We start from the raw sequence: 15,745 nt of genomic DNA, 5'->3' as shown, positions 1-15,745 counted from the left end.
ATGTATGGTTATGTACGTGTATTTAGGAAATGGGAGACAAGAATAAAATTGATGTAATACATATACTAAACTAACAGGTAAATGTAACTCCTAGGAGAAAATCTATAAATACCAATGTATAGTACAACCATTTTGTTATATAAACCAAGTTGTGACCAAGAAGTAGAGTGAAATATTTCATCCACTCGTTTTCAAGAGAATATCATTGAAGTGTTCTTCCATTAAGTATTTTTCAACATTTGGTATCAGAGTCAATCGTCTTTAATGTGGAGAACTCGAATTGTTTGAAGATTTGAGAAGATGAACTTCAAATTAATATAAATGTGAATGAAACTAAGATACTATAGTTACGAGAATGCTGGTCAAATTGACGAAAAGTAATTTAATAGGTTGAACTACTAAAATTTCAAAAGTTAAATATTTTTTGAAGGATTATTTTGATTGGCAAAGAGCCTAAAAACTTAAAGGTGTCAACCCTGACAAGGCAGTTGCTTATATATGGAGAACTGTAAACTGAGGAATCTTGAGTACGAAGAGGAATTGGCGAATGATGTCACTGCAATGAGCTAGAAATATGGACAAGAAAATTCACATTATATTCTCGTCTATAAAAGGATTAATGACAAGATATTTGAGAATGTTATTTTCTTTGTATGAAGCCAGAGAAACGATAATGGTTACGAATAGTGTACATGGAGATCGAAGACTTGAAAAATGAGCGAGTCATTGGGCCATTAAAAAAAATACGATTCAAGATATACTTAAGTTATGGATTATATTGAAGAGCTCAAGGCTTTAGACACCACGACCACGACCGTATGTTGATGAACTTGTCAAATCTTTACAAATCGATGAGAAAAGAATAAATAAGCCAAAGCAAGAGTCAACCGAACATGATTTGCAAGCAAATAAGTTTTAGACGAGCAAAAATGAAAAATGGACTATCCTCCAAAAGGCACTAGACGAATATTTAAGAAAGAAGACCTTAAGTTGGTGATATCACAAGATCAGATAGTGGATATCTTCATCAAATTATTAAAGATCGATGTCTTAGAATGTTGGAATGATGAGTCCAGTTTAAATGGGTGGTTTAATTTTTGAAAAATAAGCTAGATCTAATTCTAGGTACATGGTTTTCTTAATTCATGTTATAGAAAATTAATGGAAGAATGCATGTGTATATGTATTTATTAAAAGCTTGGGAGAGGCATGGAGTTAACATGATACATGTATTAGAAGAATACCCAGTATGTTCTTTCTCTACTTGTCTCTTCAAGAAAATATCATTAATTGAGAGTGTTCTTCAATTCCTCGATCTCAAACCTTCCCAACAAGTTTAAATAAGTTGACAAAATTCTCTACGTTATGTTGGACAAGCCTTTTGGTCCGTCTTGGATCTGCGTCCAGAAAACAAACAGAACAAAAAACAAAAGAAAAAAGGAACAACAAGTATAGACAGCACGTATTTTCCTTTTATAAAGAGCATCATTTGGTACCCCTAAACTTCAAGAAAACTATTTCTGATCAGAAAATATAAACTAGCTGAATTAAGCATCTGTATAGTTGTGGGAGCACAAGCATGCGTACTTCGAAAAAGTTCAAGGTTTAGGAAAGGAAAGAAAAAGAACAAATTAACAATATCCTTTTGTTGATTTAGATCGTTTAACTGAAATAAATATGGAGTACATATATAAAAAAAAAATAAAAAAATAAAGAGGAAGTTGTATGGAGGGAATCGAAGTACCTCTTTGATGGATTGTAGCAAGTATATTTGATTAACATATTAGAAAGGAAAAAGCTTCTCTTTGATAAACGGTCGTCATATGGGAGTTCAGAAAGGATACTTAACGAACTACAAGGTTTTCATCAAGGACTCATGAGGTGGGGTTTCATCCCTAACCTAAGCTCAAGGTCCAATTCTGAAACAGGGTTTAGCTGCATGCTCTTTTCTTCTTCTTGCTTGTCCACACAATTGCTTGCTTCTTTAATTAATGGAGTCTTTGTGAATAAAGGTAATTGCAAAACATCTCCAATAATCACTTCATGATTATGATCATTTTCTTCAGATGTATTAACACATGGCCTTTTCGAGGGGCTACTAATTGTTTCATCGTACGATACTTCATGTTGCAACGAATCCTTGTTTGCAGGAGGAGGAGGAGGAGGAGGAGGAGGATTAATGGAGTTTTTGATGTCCAAAGAAAGCAAGTTTTCACTTGAAAATTCTCTAAGTCTGGCTCTATCTTTTCTGTGGATATTCATGTGTCCACCTAGTGCTTGTGCATTAGAGAAACCTCGTTTACAAAAGCTACATCTATAAAACTTAACATGCCCTAAACCTAGTTCATCGGAGCTCCATGTTATTTGGTCTGGTTTCTCATAGTTTGAAGGATCAATCTCCATAGAATTGAAAGGGCAGGGCTTGGAGGTGGAGAAGAGATGATTGGAACAAAATGGAGAGGAGGTCATGGTCGGCAAAGAATGAGAGTTTTATATAGTATATAATTGACAAGAAAATAGAGCAAGCATGCTTGATTTCGTATTTAAGATGATTAACAAGTATGACTATAATTTCATATTGTATTACGTAATTATCTTTCTAACATCAAGATGACACAAATGTCCTATCCAAAAAATTTCTTTGTTTTAAAAAAATATTTTTCGGATGTGGGTTTGGCCCGGAGTTCTAAGGAAAACCCATTTTTGTGTTTCGTCTAGACTAAAAGTTTGAACTATTAGAGAAAAGACTTATTTATTATTAATGTAGGTCTACAACACGTATATATGTGTCACATGTGATCATTTTGATGGTTTTAAGGGACAATCACGTTGTAGCTAGAGGCAGACCTATGTAGTAATTAGAGGGATCATTGAATTGGTATCTGAAATAAAAAACATATTTTGGTTGAATGCAAAAGTGCACCAACAACCTTTAAATTCTAGGTCGGGCTCTGTTATAGTTCTCTTTTATACATATTGCATAGCGGCTAGCTAGAGGAGAGAGTAGTTTGAATGTTGGACCTATACCTGCTCGATATACAATATTGAGCTGTGTAACTGTCTCTTTTAAAATTTTAAACTATTTTAGGAAGAGAAATATTATTTATTTACGTTGTGTATTTGTAACAATGGGAAATATTTATTTTGGACTCATCTTAATTTCGATAAGGGAAGAGGTAGTAGTTAATTTGATCTAGCTAGACTTCCAACGACTTTATTTGACATACCTTTATTTTTATGACAGTAAAGTTCGTTTTTTCGTAGTGTGGTTTTGGAAGAAATTCCATTATTTCTAAGTTATAACATGTTTAATTACAACTTCTTTATAAAGTAACGTTCATTTCGGAGGTGTTTGACGATAAACTTAATCGTGTATCGAGAATATAGATTTAAAACTTAGTAATTTCATGACTAGATACACGTACGACGTACAATAAGAGGGCTGACCATAAATTATTCGAGCTTTGGTTAAACTAATACTCCTTCCATTCCAATTTATGTGAACTTGTTTGACTGGGCACAGAGTTTAAAAGAAATATTTTTGGAATTTGTGGTCTTAAACAAGGTAAAAATAGCACGGTATAGCCAGTTTTCGAACTGGTCATTCAAAAATAGCCAGCGTTTACGAAGTTAATAAAAAATAGCCACTATTTTGCTACAACAGAGACCGGTCCAGCATAATATACTGGAGTTCGGTGCACATGTGTATGAACTCCAGCATATTATGTTGGACCAGTATACTTTGCTGACTCCAGTATAATATACTGGAGACTTGGAGCACTGGTGCTCCAAACTCCAGTATATTATACTGGACAATTATATTTGCTGGAACTCTAGTATATTACGCTGGAGTTTTAGTGTACTTATGCTGAAACTCCATCATATTATGCTGGAGTTCCAGCATACTTATCTTGGAACTCAAGTATAATATGATGGGGTTCAAGCATATTTATGCTGGAACTCCAGTATAATATACTGGCGTATTTTCCAAGTTTGAACAGTGTTTTCGCTCAAATTTATCTTTACATGAAAAGTGACTTAATTTCGATTACTTTTGAAACTGGGCTATTTTTGAACGACCAATTGTAAATTTAACTATTTTTGAATTTCTCTCCTAAACAGGTCATAAAGGAGCCCTTAATATTTGTATGGTTATAAAAGCTTTTCATTAAGGGTAGACTTGTAAGTTTAAGTTAAATTTTTACAAAATTTAGAAATGGGTCATTCTTTTTGGAACGGACCAAAAAGGAAATCGGTTCACATAAACAGGAACGGAGGGAGTAGCACTTAAACTGGAACACGACTTATATTCTTGCACGCTTAGAGAACAATGCAAAGTCAATGAATTATTTTATGTATGACTTTAATTTTTCAACGGCTTCCTCACTTGTTCTTCTGTCCATTCATTCAGCAACACTGGAGGTTGTTTGAAAACATATAAAGAAAAGGCCCTTAGTAAATGAATTAATCAATTATTGGAGTGGTGGGATTCATTGTATAATGCTCCTTCTGCTGCCGTCCATGGTTTCTTTTATTTTTAACAATTAATTAATATAACCAACTCATGAGTCTTACAATTAAAGAAAATAAAATTGTATTCTTATGTTTCTACTGATTTTTATATAGTTCTAATTAGGGCACATATCGGTGGACCTTATATTTCAGGATATCCAAAGTGATGCATCGGTGTACCGTTCTTAGAGTTATCTGATATTTGTACTGGTAAAAAGTAATAAATATTCCATAAAATTACTCGAAATATGCATAAACTGGACTCTATGGTTATAAATAAAATCAAAATACTTTTAAAAGTTAAATTATTAAAATTTGGTTAACACTCCGCCAACCTCCTCCTATTAGTTTTCTTGTGTGGAATGCCCTTTTTATATTTTTAGTTTAAGTTGTGATTATTTGAAGGCACGGCCTTCTACAAATGATTAGATCTTTTTCAAAACAGATTCTACTTGTATATTAGGCCCACGTATATGACTACTCACTCTAGATGTGATTGGTGTATCTATTTTGTTTAATAGAAGCACGTTTTATCAGTTATTTAACATTCAAAAACGTAATATTGAATCTAACATATGGTGTTTTTAGAATTGAGATGATTCGAACAAAGGATGACAACAAACTAGTTAATTGAAGGATCCCATATTTAAAATATTTAAGAGCTTTACTTGGAATTGTTCCCAGCACCTTCCAACAACAACAACAACAATAACAACCCAATATAATTCTACGAGTGCAGTCTGGAGAGGATAGGATGTACGCAGCCTTACCCCTACCCTGCAAGGGCAGAGAGACTATTTCCGATAGACTCTCGGCTAATGAAGGTGAAAGAAGCTCTGATAGCAAGTAATAGCAAGTAAAATAATTAGAAAACTAAATCGAATATAGCAACAGAGAATATGAAAGAGGTACCGATAACAAGTAATAGCAAGACAATATATTTAGAAAACTAAATCCAAGGCACCAAACGAGAATATGAACGAAGTACTGCTAGCAAACTCCGGAATTACTGATGGCAAGTAATAACAAAACAAGACATGTGAATATAGAAAACTAAGGATAAAAGGATACCATACTAGTACTAATACTATCGAACTAGATAAGACAAAGGGAAATGCACGACAACCTACTAACCTTCTACTCTAATATTTAACCTCCACATCCTTCTATCTAGGGTCATGTCCTCGGTTAGCTCAAGCTGCGCCATGTCTCGCCTAATCACCTCTCCCCAAGACTTCTTTGGTCTACCTCTACCCCTCCTCTCAACCCCCCCCCCCTGGTCAACCTCTCACACCTCTTGACTGGGGCATTTGTGTTTCTCCTCTTAACATGCCCGAACCATCTCAGTCTCGCCTCATGCATCTTTGCCTCCACAGGGGCCACTCCCACCTTGTTCCGAATAACTTCATTCCTAATTTTATCCAACCTAGTATGCCCACACATCCATCTCAACATCTTCATTTCAGCTACTTTCATCTGCTGGACATGAGAGTTCTTGACTGACCAACACTCTACCCCATACAACATAATCGATCTAACCCCTACCTTATAGAACTTACCCTTACGTCTCAACGGCACATTCTTATCATAAGAGACACATTCCCAGCACCTTCCAATTTTCCTATATCAGAATCCAATTTAGATTAACTCTATCGGCATGGTAATGCCGTCATCCATCAAAATTTAGCAAAAGCTCTGAACTCAAAACTCCAAAACTTGAAAAAATATATTAATTTGGAAGTATTTTAATAAAGGTGATATGTAGCATAATCACATTTACACAGTGAAGTTCGTGCGACTAATCCAAATCCGTACAACCAAAAAGAAAGGAAAAGGAGTAAATTAAAATTTGCTGAATTAAGGAGTTGTCGTACTGTTGGGGCACAAACAAAAAGGTGTATATGAATACTTGATAGTGTGAGATTTTTTGAAGCTACATGCAAAATATAGTACGTTTTAAAATAGCGTAAAGTATTTTGGGCAAATTGTATCGACGTGTTTCAAAGTGAACAATATTGTTACCTCGTGTTAAAATCGCCTTCGAGTTGGTAGAAGACCCAACACATTTCTCTCTCTTTTTTTCGTTTTAATCCCCTCATAAAAGTTTGTGTTGGCACAATAGACCAGGATAAGAGTATTCACAAATGGTTATACAATTATGACTTTTTTTCATAAAAGTCATATAACTTTGTTTTTCACACAAAAATTATAAAAATTTTACTAACTCACATAAAAATCATAGTGGTCAAAAAATAAATTTTCTAGTACTATTACATTTTTTTTATTTATTTTCAGTCTAATAAATAATTACCCAATTAAAATAGAAGAAATATAAGTATATTTTTAGCCCTCCCAAAAAAAATAGCCGACAAAATTTATATATTGTGAGCACGTGATTTTTGCCCTGTACGAATTACTCCCAAAGAATTCAAAATAAAATAATTTTTATTTTTGTATGCAATTTTGTGAATTTTCATGATATTTTCTGTTATTGTTTGCATTTCTTTGTGCATGTTTATTTGTAAAATTAATGAAAAATACAAAAAACAATATTGTAGTTAATTTTAGGATTTACTTTGACATTTTGGAATTAATTAATAAATATATGAAAATTTTAAAAAAATAGGTATTTTGCATTTTTAATGTTTAAGTTAAATTGTGTGATTTTCTTTTAATTCGATATTTAGGTATTTTGCATTGAACTCTTATAAGAACTTGAATTGAAACTGTGTTGATCAATTGTTTGGACTACACTTCCGTTAAAAATGCTTGGGACTACACTTCCGTTAAAAAAGGAAAGACAACTAGTAGTGAAGACAACACTTGCTGATTTTAAGGGTTAAAGATAGTATAGTTAATTGTCCACTAAGGCTTAAAATCAGGAGAAAAGAGATTTGAAAGCTTATAAGATACAGAGATATAGATCCGCCATTTTGCACAAAAAATACCTCACCCTCTACTGATTCCATGGCTTCTCTTTAACCAAACCAAGGACCCTTATCTTCAGCTTCACACAAACATAGCCATCTTTGACGTCAAACACACCCCCGATCCAGCCCGAAAAGACCCATAAACACCCACCACAAACAGCCTCAATTTCAGCCATTTAAACCACCTTGAAACCCAAAAAAAAACAGCCCATAGAATGCACCCTTTTACCCCTGAAATTAAGCTAAAACGCAGCTGAAATGGCCCCAAAACTCAGCTGAAATACGCATCAAACTTCAGCCATTAAACAGCTCCAAAAATACTCCAAAGAAGAAGCTAAAAAACAGCCTCAAAATAGCAGCATATCCAGCTGCGAAATAGCTGGAAAATCAGTCCAAGAACACAGTTAAATCACCTCCAAAATATTGCCAAAAAAACCCAACAGCTCATCTCCCTAAACAGCACTTTTTTTGCACCAAAACCAGAGTGAAAAGCCCCCGAAATAAGTACGGAAATCAGCCCAAAATCAAGGTCCAAGCCCAGTAGATTCGAGTTCGTCCGGGGTTGTCGGTTCCGATTCGAGTCTCTAGTTCATAGCTTCGCTTGAGGACTACTATTTTGGAGTTTCCCTTTCACCGCCCCGTTGCATAATCCTGACAATAAACGAAGCGGAGTTTGAGCAAGGTCGCTTTGGTTTCGAGTTTTTGGGGTCGATTCGAGAGTCTGTCCGGGTTCGTGTTTGAGATTTCTGTCGATTTGAGTTCTGATTGTAATTGTGCTCTGTTCTTTTCCGTGTAACTATTGGACGACTCCATCAAATTGAAAATTCCAATTTTCAGGTTCAATTTTTTCCCTCTTACTTTATCTAATGGTGTTGATTTCTTGTTTTAGGATATTTAAATACTAGTAATGAATTTTGATGTTGGTAGGATAATTTTCGAATTTGCTGAAGTTTCTTTAGTTACTTTTAGTCATATTAATTTTAATCATGTTGAGTGGTTTTCTATGGAATTTTTAATGCTATAACTTGTTCATATGTTTTAGTCAAATTAGTAGATGTCATTATCTTGTTCTCACGAATTTCTTTTGTTAAAATCAAAAATCTAGAAAATGGAAAGAAACCCGAAGAGAAGCCAGGCTGATAAAAGGCTCATAAACGGTCTGAAGAAGAAAGTCCTCGAGTATCAAGAAAACCTGGAAAAATCTGAAGCTGGTCTAGCGAGAATCCAGGCGAAATGGATAAAGAAGGCAGAAAAGCAAGTACGGTTTTATGAAGGGACCATCACTATCCTAAGAAGAAAGATAGCCATTCTCAAGAATGAGGTAGTCAAGCAGGCTCAAGATTTCAAAGCTGATAGGGAACATTGTTATGATCTGATGGCTCGGATAGAGGAAGGAATGCAGCAGTTGCAAAATCAACACCTTCAGGACTCTCGAGTGTTAGAAGCCCGTAATCAGCAAATAGGGGGTTGCTTCAAGAGAAAGGCGTCATAAGAGAGAAAATTAGAAACTTCGCTGACTACATCGTTATGAAGTGCTACATTTGTGAGGATATGACTCGCACTACACTCTTTGCAGCAGTGGTGACCTTTTTTAAACAAATAATGAACAACTTGGACCGACTTCAAATGGATCTTGTACATAGGCCCGTGGCGAGACCGAATGATGTCCCACGGGCACCAGGAGTATTGATGTACTCATGATTTTCCGTTTGAATTTGTATTTCCTCTTCTGTCAGAGTCTATGAGTCATGTTAGGTTTGTATTTTCTTTCTGTTTTGAGTCTGTATTTCTTTAGAGTATGATAGCTTAATTTCAGAGTCTGTTTGTCGTCTTTGCATCAGAGTCTGTTAGTCTTTTGAAATTTGTTGATGTAGTCTTTGTAATCGAAGCATCTGTTTTTATAAAAACTAAAAAACTCAAAAATGTTTTTACTTGCACGCTTATGTGACGGAACTATGCACGGTCTGATTCATGCAGGGACATGATATGTAGGTAATCTCTATAGGATTCGACCACCACTAAAAAAAGAAAAAGGGGAAAAATGAAAAATAAATAAAGAAGGATAGAATAAAGAAAACTTAAAAGAAGGGGCACAATTATGAGAGGCCGTAATGACGCACGCAACTGAAGCAAATGCATGATAGAAAATGGTAAATTGCCTAGGTGCATTGCATCCCAACGTGTAATTGCATATGTGTTAAACTCTAAAAAACTAACAAGTTTGTTGATTTTTAGAGAATTCAAGCAGTTAGTTTATTTAGAAGATACTGGCACATTATCATTACCAAACCAGATCAAAGGGACCAATACTGGAAATCATGTCTATCCCAGATGTCGACACTAGTGTTGAGGTAGAGGAGTTGGACGTCTACAAAATGAAAGAGGAGATGCTCAAGCTTAAGCAACAGATGGCCGAAATGTACCAGGCCTGGTCCAAAGGGCAATCACCACCAGCTTACCCTGCTAACCCTGCTTTTACCCCACCATTAGCTCAGTCTCTGGATCATCCCGCCACCGATCCAGGTTTTCCCATTTATCAACACTACCATGGCACTACTTCTCATACGCCACAAGCTCCACCACCAAAATCAATTCCATACCCTCCTCTGCCAATCACCCCTGTCTTTGTGGCATCTCCACTAGCTGCACTCCATAAATCCCTGAGAGAACTTATATGCCAAGCTCAGGACAACCAGTATTATCCCCCGGATCTTACCTTCAAAGCACCCGAAACCTATCCATATGATCCACATTCTGACTTACCGGGGAAAGCAGAAAAACCGGCCAGAAATCCTAAACAAAAAGAGATGTTCAGAAAAATGAAAAGCATAGAACAATCCTTCAGGGATATGAGAGGGCTAGGAGGTCAGGTAAGTGTAGCTTACAAAGACCTGTGTTTGTTCCCAAATGTACAACTACCGGCGGGGTTCAAAATGCCCAAATTCGACTTGTACAACGGACACGGTGATCTGGTGGCTCATCTGAGGGGATTTTTGTAGTAAGATGAGGGCAGCCAGAGGAAAGGATGAATTGCTAATGGCTTACTTCAGTCAGAGTTTAAGCGGAGCAGCATTGGAGTGGTACACCCGCCAAGATCACGGAAGATGGTACACATGGGATGATCTGGCACAAGCATTCGCTTGTCACTTTCAGTATAATCTCGAGATCATTCCACACCAACTATCTTTGACTAAACTAGAGAAGAAGCACAATGAAAGCTTTAGATATGGTTTCCGGTGGAGGGAGCAAGCAGTAAGGGTAGATCCCCCAATGAAAGAGAGCGAGATGGTTGATTACTTTTTACAGGCTTTGGAGCCGACCTACTTTGGTCATCTAGTGTCCGCAATTGGCAAATCTTTTAATGAGGTTGTAAAAATGGGAGGCATGATCGAGGAGGGGCTTAAGTCCAATAAGATCATGAGTTATTCAGCGATCAAGGCAACCACCCAGGCCATTCAAAGCGGCACTAGGGTGTACTCGGGAAAAAAAAGAAAAACGATGTCACGACTGTTGAGTCCGGAGCTTGGTTCGGATCTAGAGGCCCGTCACCCTACTATAGCCAATCATGACCCTACCACCAAAATTACCCCCACACTTCATATAGGCCTCCACAACACTACTACCCACAGCCAGATCCCCATTTTTCCGTCCATCATGCACAGGCCTATACCCAAACCCCGGCACACGCACAATGGCATGCGTAGGCTCCACAAAATCCATACCCAGCTCTACGAAACACATATCCACCCCCAAGGGCCTACAGAAATCCCCCGGGGACAGGTTTTCGACCAAACCCAGCCCTCAAGAATGAGAGGTCACAGAAGCAGAAGACTTTCACTCCACTGGGGAATTATATACCAGTCTTTTCCATAGATTGAGGCAGTTGGGCATGTTGAATCCAATTGAGCCTAAAATGCCAAATCCGCCTCCTAGAAATCTTGACCACTCGGTGAGTTGTGAGTACTACTCAGGGGTCCCTGGGCATGATACAGAAAAGTGTTGGAAACTAAAAATAGTTGTGCAAGAGCTTATTGATACTCATCGGATCGAGGTTCAAGCCCCAGAAGTGCCAAATATCAATCAGAATCCACTACAAACTCACCAGGAGACACACATAATTGAGTTGATACACAAAGAGGGGGAGCCCAGGAAGCCCTCGCAGACGGTAATGATGATTCGTTCCAGCGAAACTGGCTCAAAGGAAAAAGTAATCAGTGGGAAATCAGTGGTCCAATTGAGAGGGGTAGATGTTAAGCCAGCTGTGGTAGATGAGAGAGGGTCGTCAAGCATTGTTGCAGTGAAACCAGAGAAAGTTAAAGTGGTACTGCCAGGGGCCGCAAGTAAACCTGTGGTGGTCGTGAAGGGTGCTCGCACAGAGCCTGTTATTATAAAGCCAGTAACTCAGCTTCCAGTAATCAACGGCAAGGCTGTTCCTTGGAATTATGAACGGGTGACGGTAATTTACTAGGGGAAAGAATTCAAAGAAGAAGTTTGTGAAGCGCAAGGTTTGACTCGCTCAGGAAGGTGTTTTGCTCCCGAGGAGTTAAGAAGAGCTAAAGATAATCCAACGCCGGTAAAGAAAGTGGTAACTAAAGAAGAGGCAGAGGAATTTTTGAGGAAAATGAAGGTACATGACTATTCTATTGTAGAGCAGTTGAGGAAAAATCCCTCTCAGATCTCGTTACTCTCGTTTCTAATCCATTCAGATGAACACCGTCAATCCCTAATGAAAATCCTGAATGAGGCCTATGTTCCCGACAAGATCTCGGTAAACCATCTGGAAAAGATAGCCAACAAGATTTTCGAAGTAAACAGAGTCACTTTTTCCGATGATGAATTGCCGGTAGAGGGTACTGAGCATAACAAAGCCTTTTACCTGACAGTGAAATGTGAGGACGCCGTGGTTACCCGGGTATTGGTTGACAATGGTCAAGTGCAAACATCTGTCCTCTCTCCACTCTAAGCAAGCTGAAAGTAGAAGAGGAGAGGATCCATAAATACAGTATCTGTGTGCGGGGATTTGACGGCGGAGGCAAAGACTTAGTCGGGGACATAATATTGGAGTTGACCGTAGGTCCAGTAGAATTCACAATGGAATTCCAAGTGCTGGATATAGTTGTTTCCTACAATTTGCTATTAGGGCGATCGTGGATTCACACCGCTAAAGCGGTGCCATCAACACTCCATCAGATGGTCAAGTTTGAATGGGACAGACAGGAAATAGTGGTGCACAGCGAAGATAATTTGTGCGCTCACAACAGCACCATTGTTCCATTCATTGAAGTGGAAGATGACAAGGGACCATGGGTCTACCAAGTTTCTGACGCAATGTCAGTCGAGAAAGTTCTAGAGGGGAAATATATCCCGAATCCAAAGATAAAAGCCGCAACAGTCATGGTAGCGTATGAAATGTTGAAGAATGGTTTTGTACCGGGAAAGGGTCTGGGATCAGCATTGCAAGGCATCATACAGCCCGTGTCTCTCCTGAAGACTTGGGAACATTTGGTCTGGGATTCAAGCCCATAGCCGCAGACATAAAAAGAGCCAGGAAATTGAAATAGAGGACATGGGTCCTTCCAAAGCCGGTCCCACATCTTTCCAGATCATTTGTCAAGTCCAGTACGTGGAGTCGCCCAGTGACAGCAATTCCCAGTTCTGTGATTAATCCTGACAAGGAGTTGATTGAAAGATTTGAGAAGTTGTTCGATAGTGTGAACATGGTGGAAATTGGAGAGGGTCCTAGCAACCCGGAAGTGCAATTTGTCGGGCCAAAAACAAAGCTTAATAATTGGAAGGCTACTCTTCTCCCTACTCGGAAGGAGTCTTGGTAGTTCGCTTTGATTTTCCTTTAAGTTTGTACGGATTATTCCAGGGTTGTAATCCAGATTTCATTTTTTCAGTTTGTTTGAGTGTGCAAACCTTGTTATCTTTTATCAATCAATGAAATACAATTTCCCTTTCTTCATCATTCCTGATGGTTTTCCTTTTGTTTTGTTTTCTTTTCTATATAGTTCTTTTTTCACTGGTTCTAATGACATGGCATGCATAAGGAATCCTCAGCCCAGTCTTAAAAATCAATCTGATTCTGAAATGTTAGTTCAAGAAGTAGATTGTGGTTACGAATCAGAATATGATGATGAAGCCTTTGAAGAGATTAGTAAGGAGTTAATTCACTTCGAAGAAAAACTCAAACCCAATTTGAATGACACAAAAGCCGTCAATTTAGGGGACACAGACAATGTCCGAGAGACTAAAATAAGTGTCCACCTCGAGCCAAAAAATCTGGGAGGAGTTAATCAAAGCACTCATCGAGTAAAAGATGTTTTTGTGTGGTCATATGACGACATGCCGGGTTTCAGCACTGATTTAGTGGTCCACAGATTGCCCACTGATCCGGCATTCCCTCCCCCCCCCCCCCCCGCGTCAAGCAAAAGCTTAGGAAATTCAAAATTGATATGAGTGTGAAGATTAAAGAAGAAGTTACCAAGTAGTTAGACGCAAAGGTTATTCGGGTCACCCGATATCCTGTCTGGTTGGCTAATGTCGTGCCCGTACCGAAGAAGTATGGCAAGATCAGAGTATGAGTCGATTACCGTAATATCAACAAAGCAAGTCCGAAGGATAACTTCCCTCTAACCAATATCCACATTTTGATCGACAATTGTGCCAAGCGCGAGATTGGATCTTTTGTGGATTACTATGCCGGGTATCATCAGATTTTAATGGACGAAGAAGATGCGGAAAAGATAGCCTTCATCACGCCATGGGGAACTTATTGCTACCGAGTAATGCCATTTGGGTTGAAGAATACTGGGGCAACTTATATGAGAGCAATGACTACTGTGTTTCATGATATGATACACAAGGAGATTGAGGTATATGTAGATGATGTGATCACAAAATCAAAACATCAGGCCGACCACGTCGAGGATTTGAGGAAATTCTTTCAGAGGCTTCGCAGGTACAACCTCAAGCTTAACCCCTCCAAGTGTGCATTTGGTGTTCCATCCGGAAAACTGTTAGGATTCATAGTCAGTCGGCGAGGCATCGAGTTAGACCCATCAAAGATCAAAGCCATACAAGAATGCCCCCTCCGAGGAACAAGACTGAAGTGATGAGTCTATTAGGAAGGCTGAACTACATCAGCAGGTTTATTGCTCAGCTCACAACAACTTGTGAGCCTATTTTCAAGTTGTTGAGGAAGGACGTTGGGATCAAGTGGACTGATGAGTGTCAAGAAGCATTTGACAAGATAAAAGGTTACTTGACAAACCCACCTGTGCTGGTTCGGCCAGAACCAGGGAGACCCTTGATTCTTTACTTGACATTCTTGGAAAATTCATTTGGTTGTGTACTGGGGCAACATGACATCACTGGCAGGAAGGAACAAGCCATCTATTATCTTAGCAAGAAGTTTACGACTTATGAGGTTAAGTACACTCACCTGGAAAGGACATGTTGTGCCCTAACTTGGGTAGCACAGAAGTTGAAACATTATTTGTCATCCTACACTACCTACCTCATTTTTTGTTTGGATCCGTTGAAGTATATCTTTCAAAAGCCTATGCCGACAGGAAGACTTGCACAATGGCAGATTCTGCTCACAGAGTTTGACATAATCTATGTGACTCGGACTGCGATGAAAGCCCAAGCATTGGCCGATCATTTGGCCGAAAACCCGGTCGATGAAGAGTATGAGCCACTAAGGACTTATTTTCCTGATGAAGAGGTGATGCACATTGATGAACTAGAACAGGCTGGAAAACCAGGTTGGAAACTTTTCTTTGATGGGGCTGCTAATATGAAAGGAGTCAGAATAGGAGCTGTGCTTATTTCTGAAACAGGGCATCACTATCTTGTTACGGCTCAACTTCGGTTTTATTGCACCAACAATATGGCTGAATACGAGGCATGCATTTTGGGTTTAAGGCTAGCTGCAGATATGGGTGTCCAGGAAGTCTTGGTCTTGGGAGACTCGGATCTTCTGGTGCACCAAATTCAAGGAGAATGGGAAACTCGAGATCTGAAGCTCATACCGTACCGACAATGCTTGCATGATCTTTGTCAACGGTTTAGATTAGTGGAGTTCAGGCATATTCCAAGGGTCCATAATGAGGTCGTCGATGCTTTGGCTACCCTAGCGTCAATGCCGCACCATCCGGACAAAGCCTATGTCGATCCTTTGCATATTCAAGTACGAGATCAGCATGCTTATTGCAACATGATTGAAGAAGAATTTGATGGTGAACCATGGTTCCATGATATCATGGAATACATCAGAATAGGGATATACCCAGTGCAAG

At 38.5% G+C, this 15,745-nt stretch overlaps 1 protein-coding gene across 1 annotated transcript; it reads right to left on the bottom strand.

The window, feature by feature from the left end:
• Positions 1 to 1,214: 1,214 nt before the first annotated feature.
• Positions 1,215 to 2,438, bottom strand: LOC107786320 (uncharacterized). The gene has a single exon (XM_016607780.2). The coding sequence runs from the start codon at positions 2,401 to 2,403 to the stop codon at positions 1,867 to 1,869; it is 537 nt and encodes a 178-aa protein (XP_016463266.1). The 5' UTR covers positions 2,404 to 2,438; the 3' UTR covers positions 1,215 to 1,866.
• Between the last annotated feature and the right edge of the window lie 13,307 nt (positions 2,439 to 15,745).

The sequence above is a fragment of the Nicotiana tabacum genome, chromosome 5 (genome assembly GCF_000715075.1).
Source record: "Nicotiana tabacum cultivar K326 chromosome 5, ASM71507v2, whole genome shotgun sequence".
Classification (NCBI taxonomy): domain Eukaryota; kingdom Viridiplantae; phylum Streptophyta; class Magnoliopsida; order Solanales; family Solanaceae; genus Nicotiana; species Nicotiana tabacum.
This window is presented reverse-complemented; position numbering and strand designations above follow the sequence as displayed.

Excerpts from the sequence above, each read along its gene's own strand:
- LOC107786320 (XM_016607780.2), bottom strand. The coding sequence starts at position 2,403 with ATGGAGATTGATCCTTCAAACTATGAGAAACCAGACCAAATAACATGG.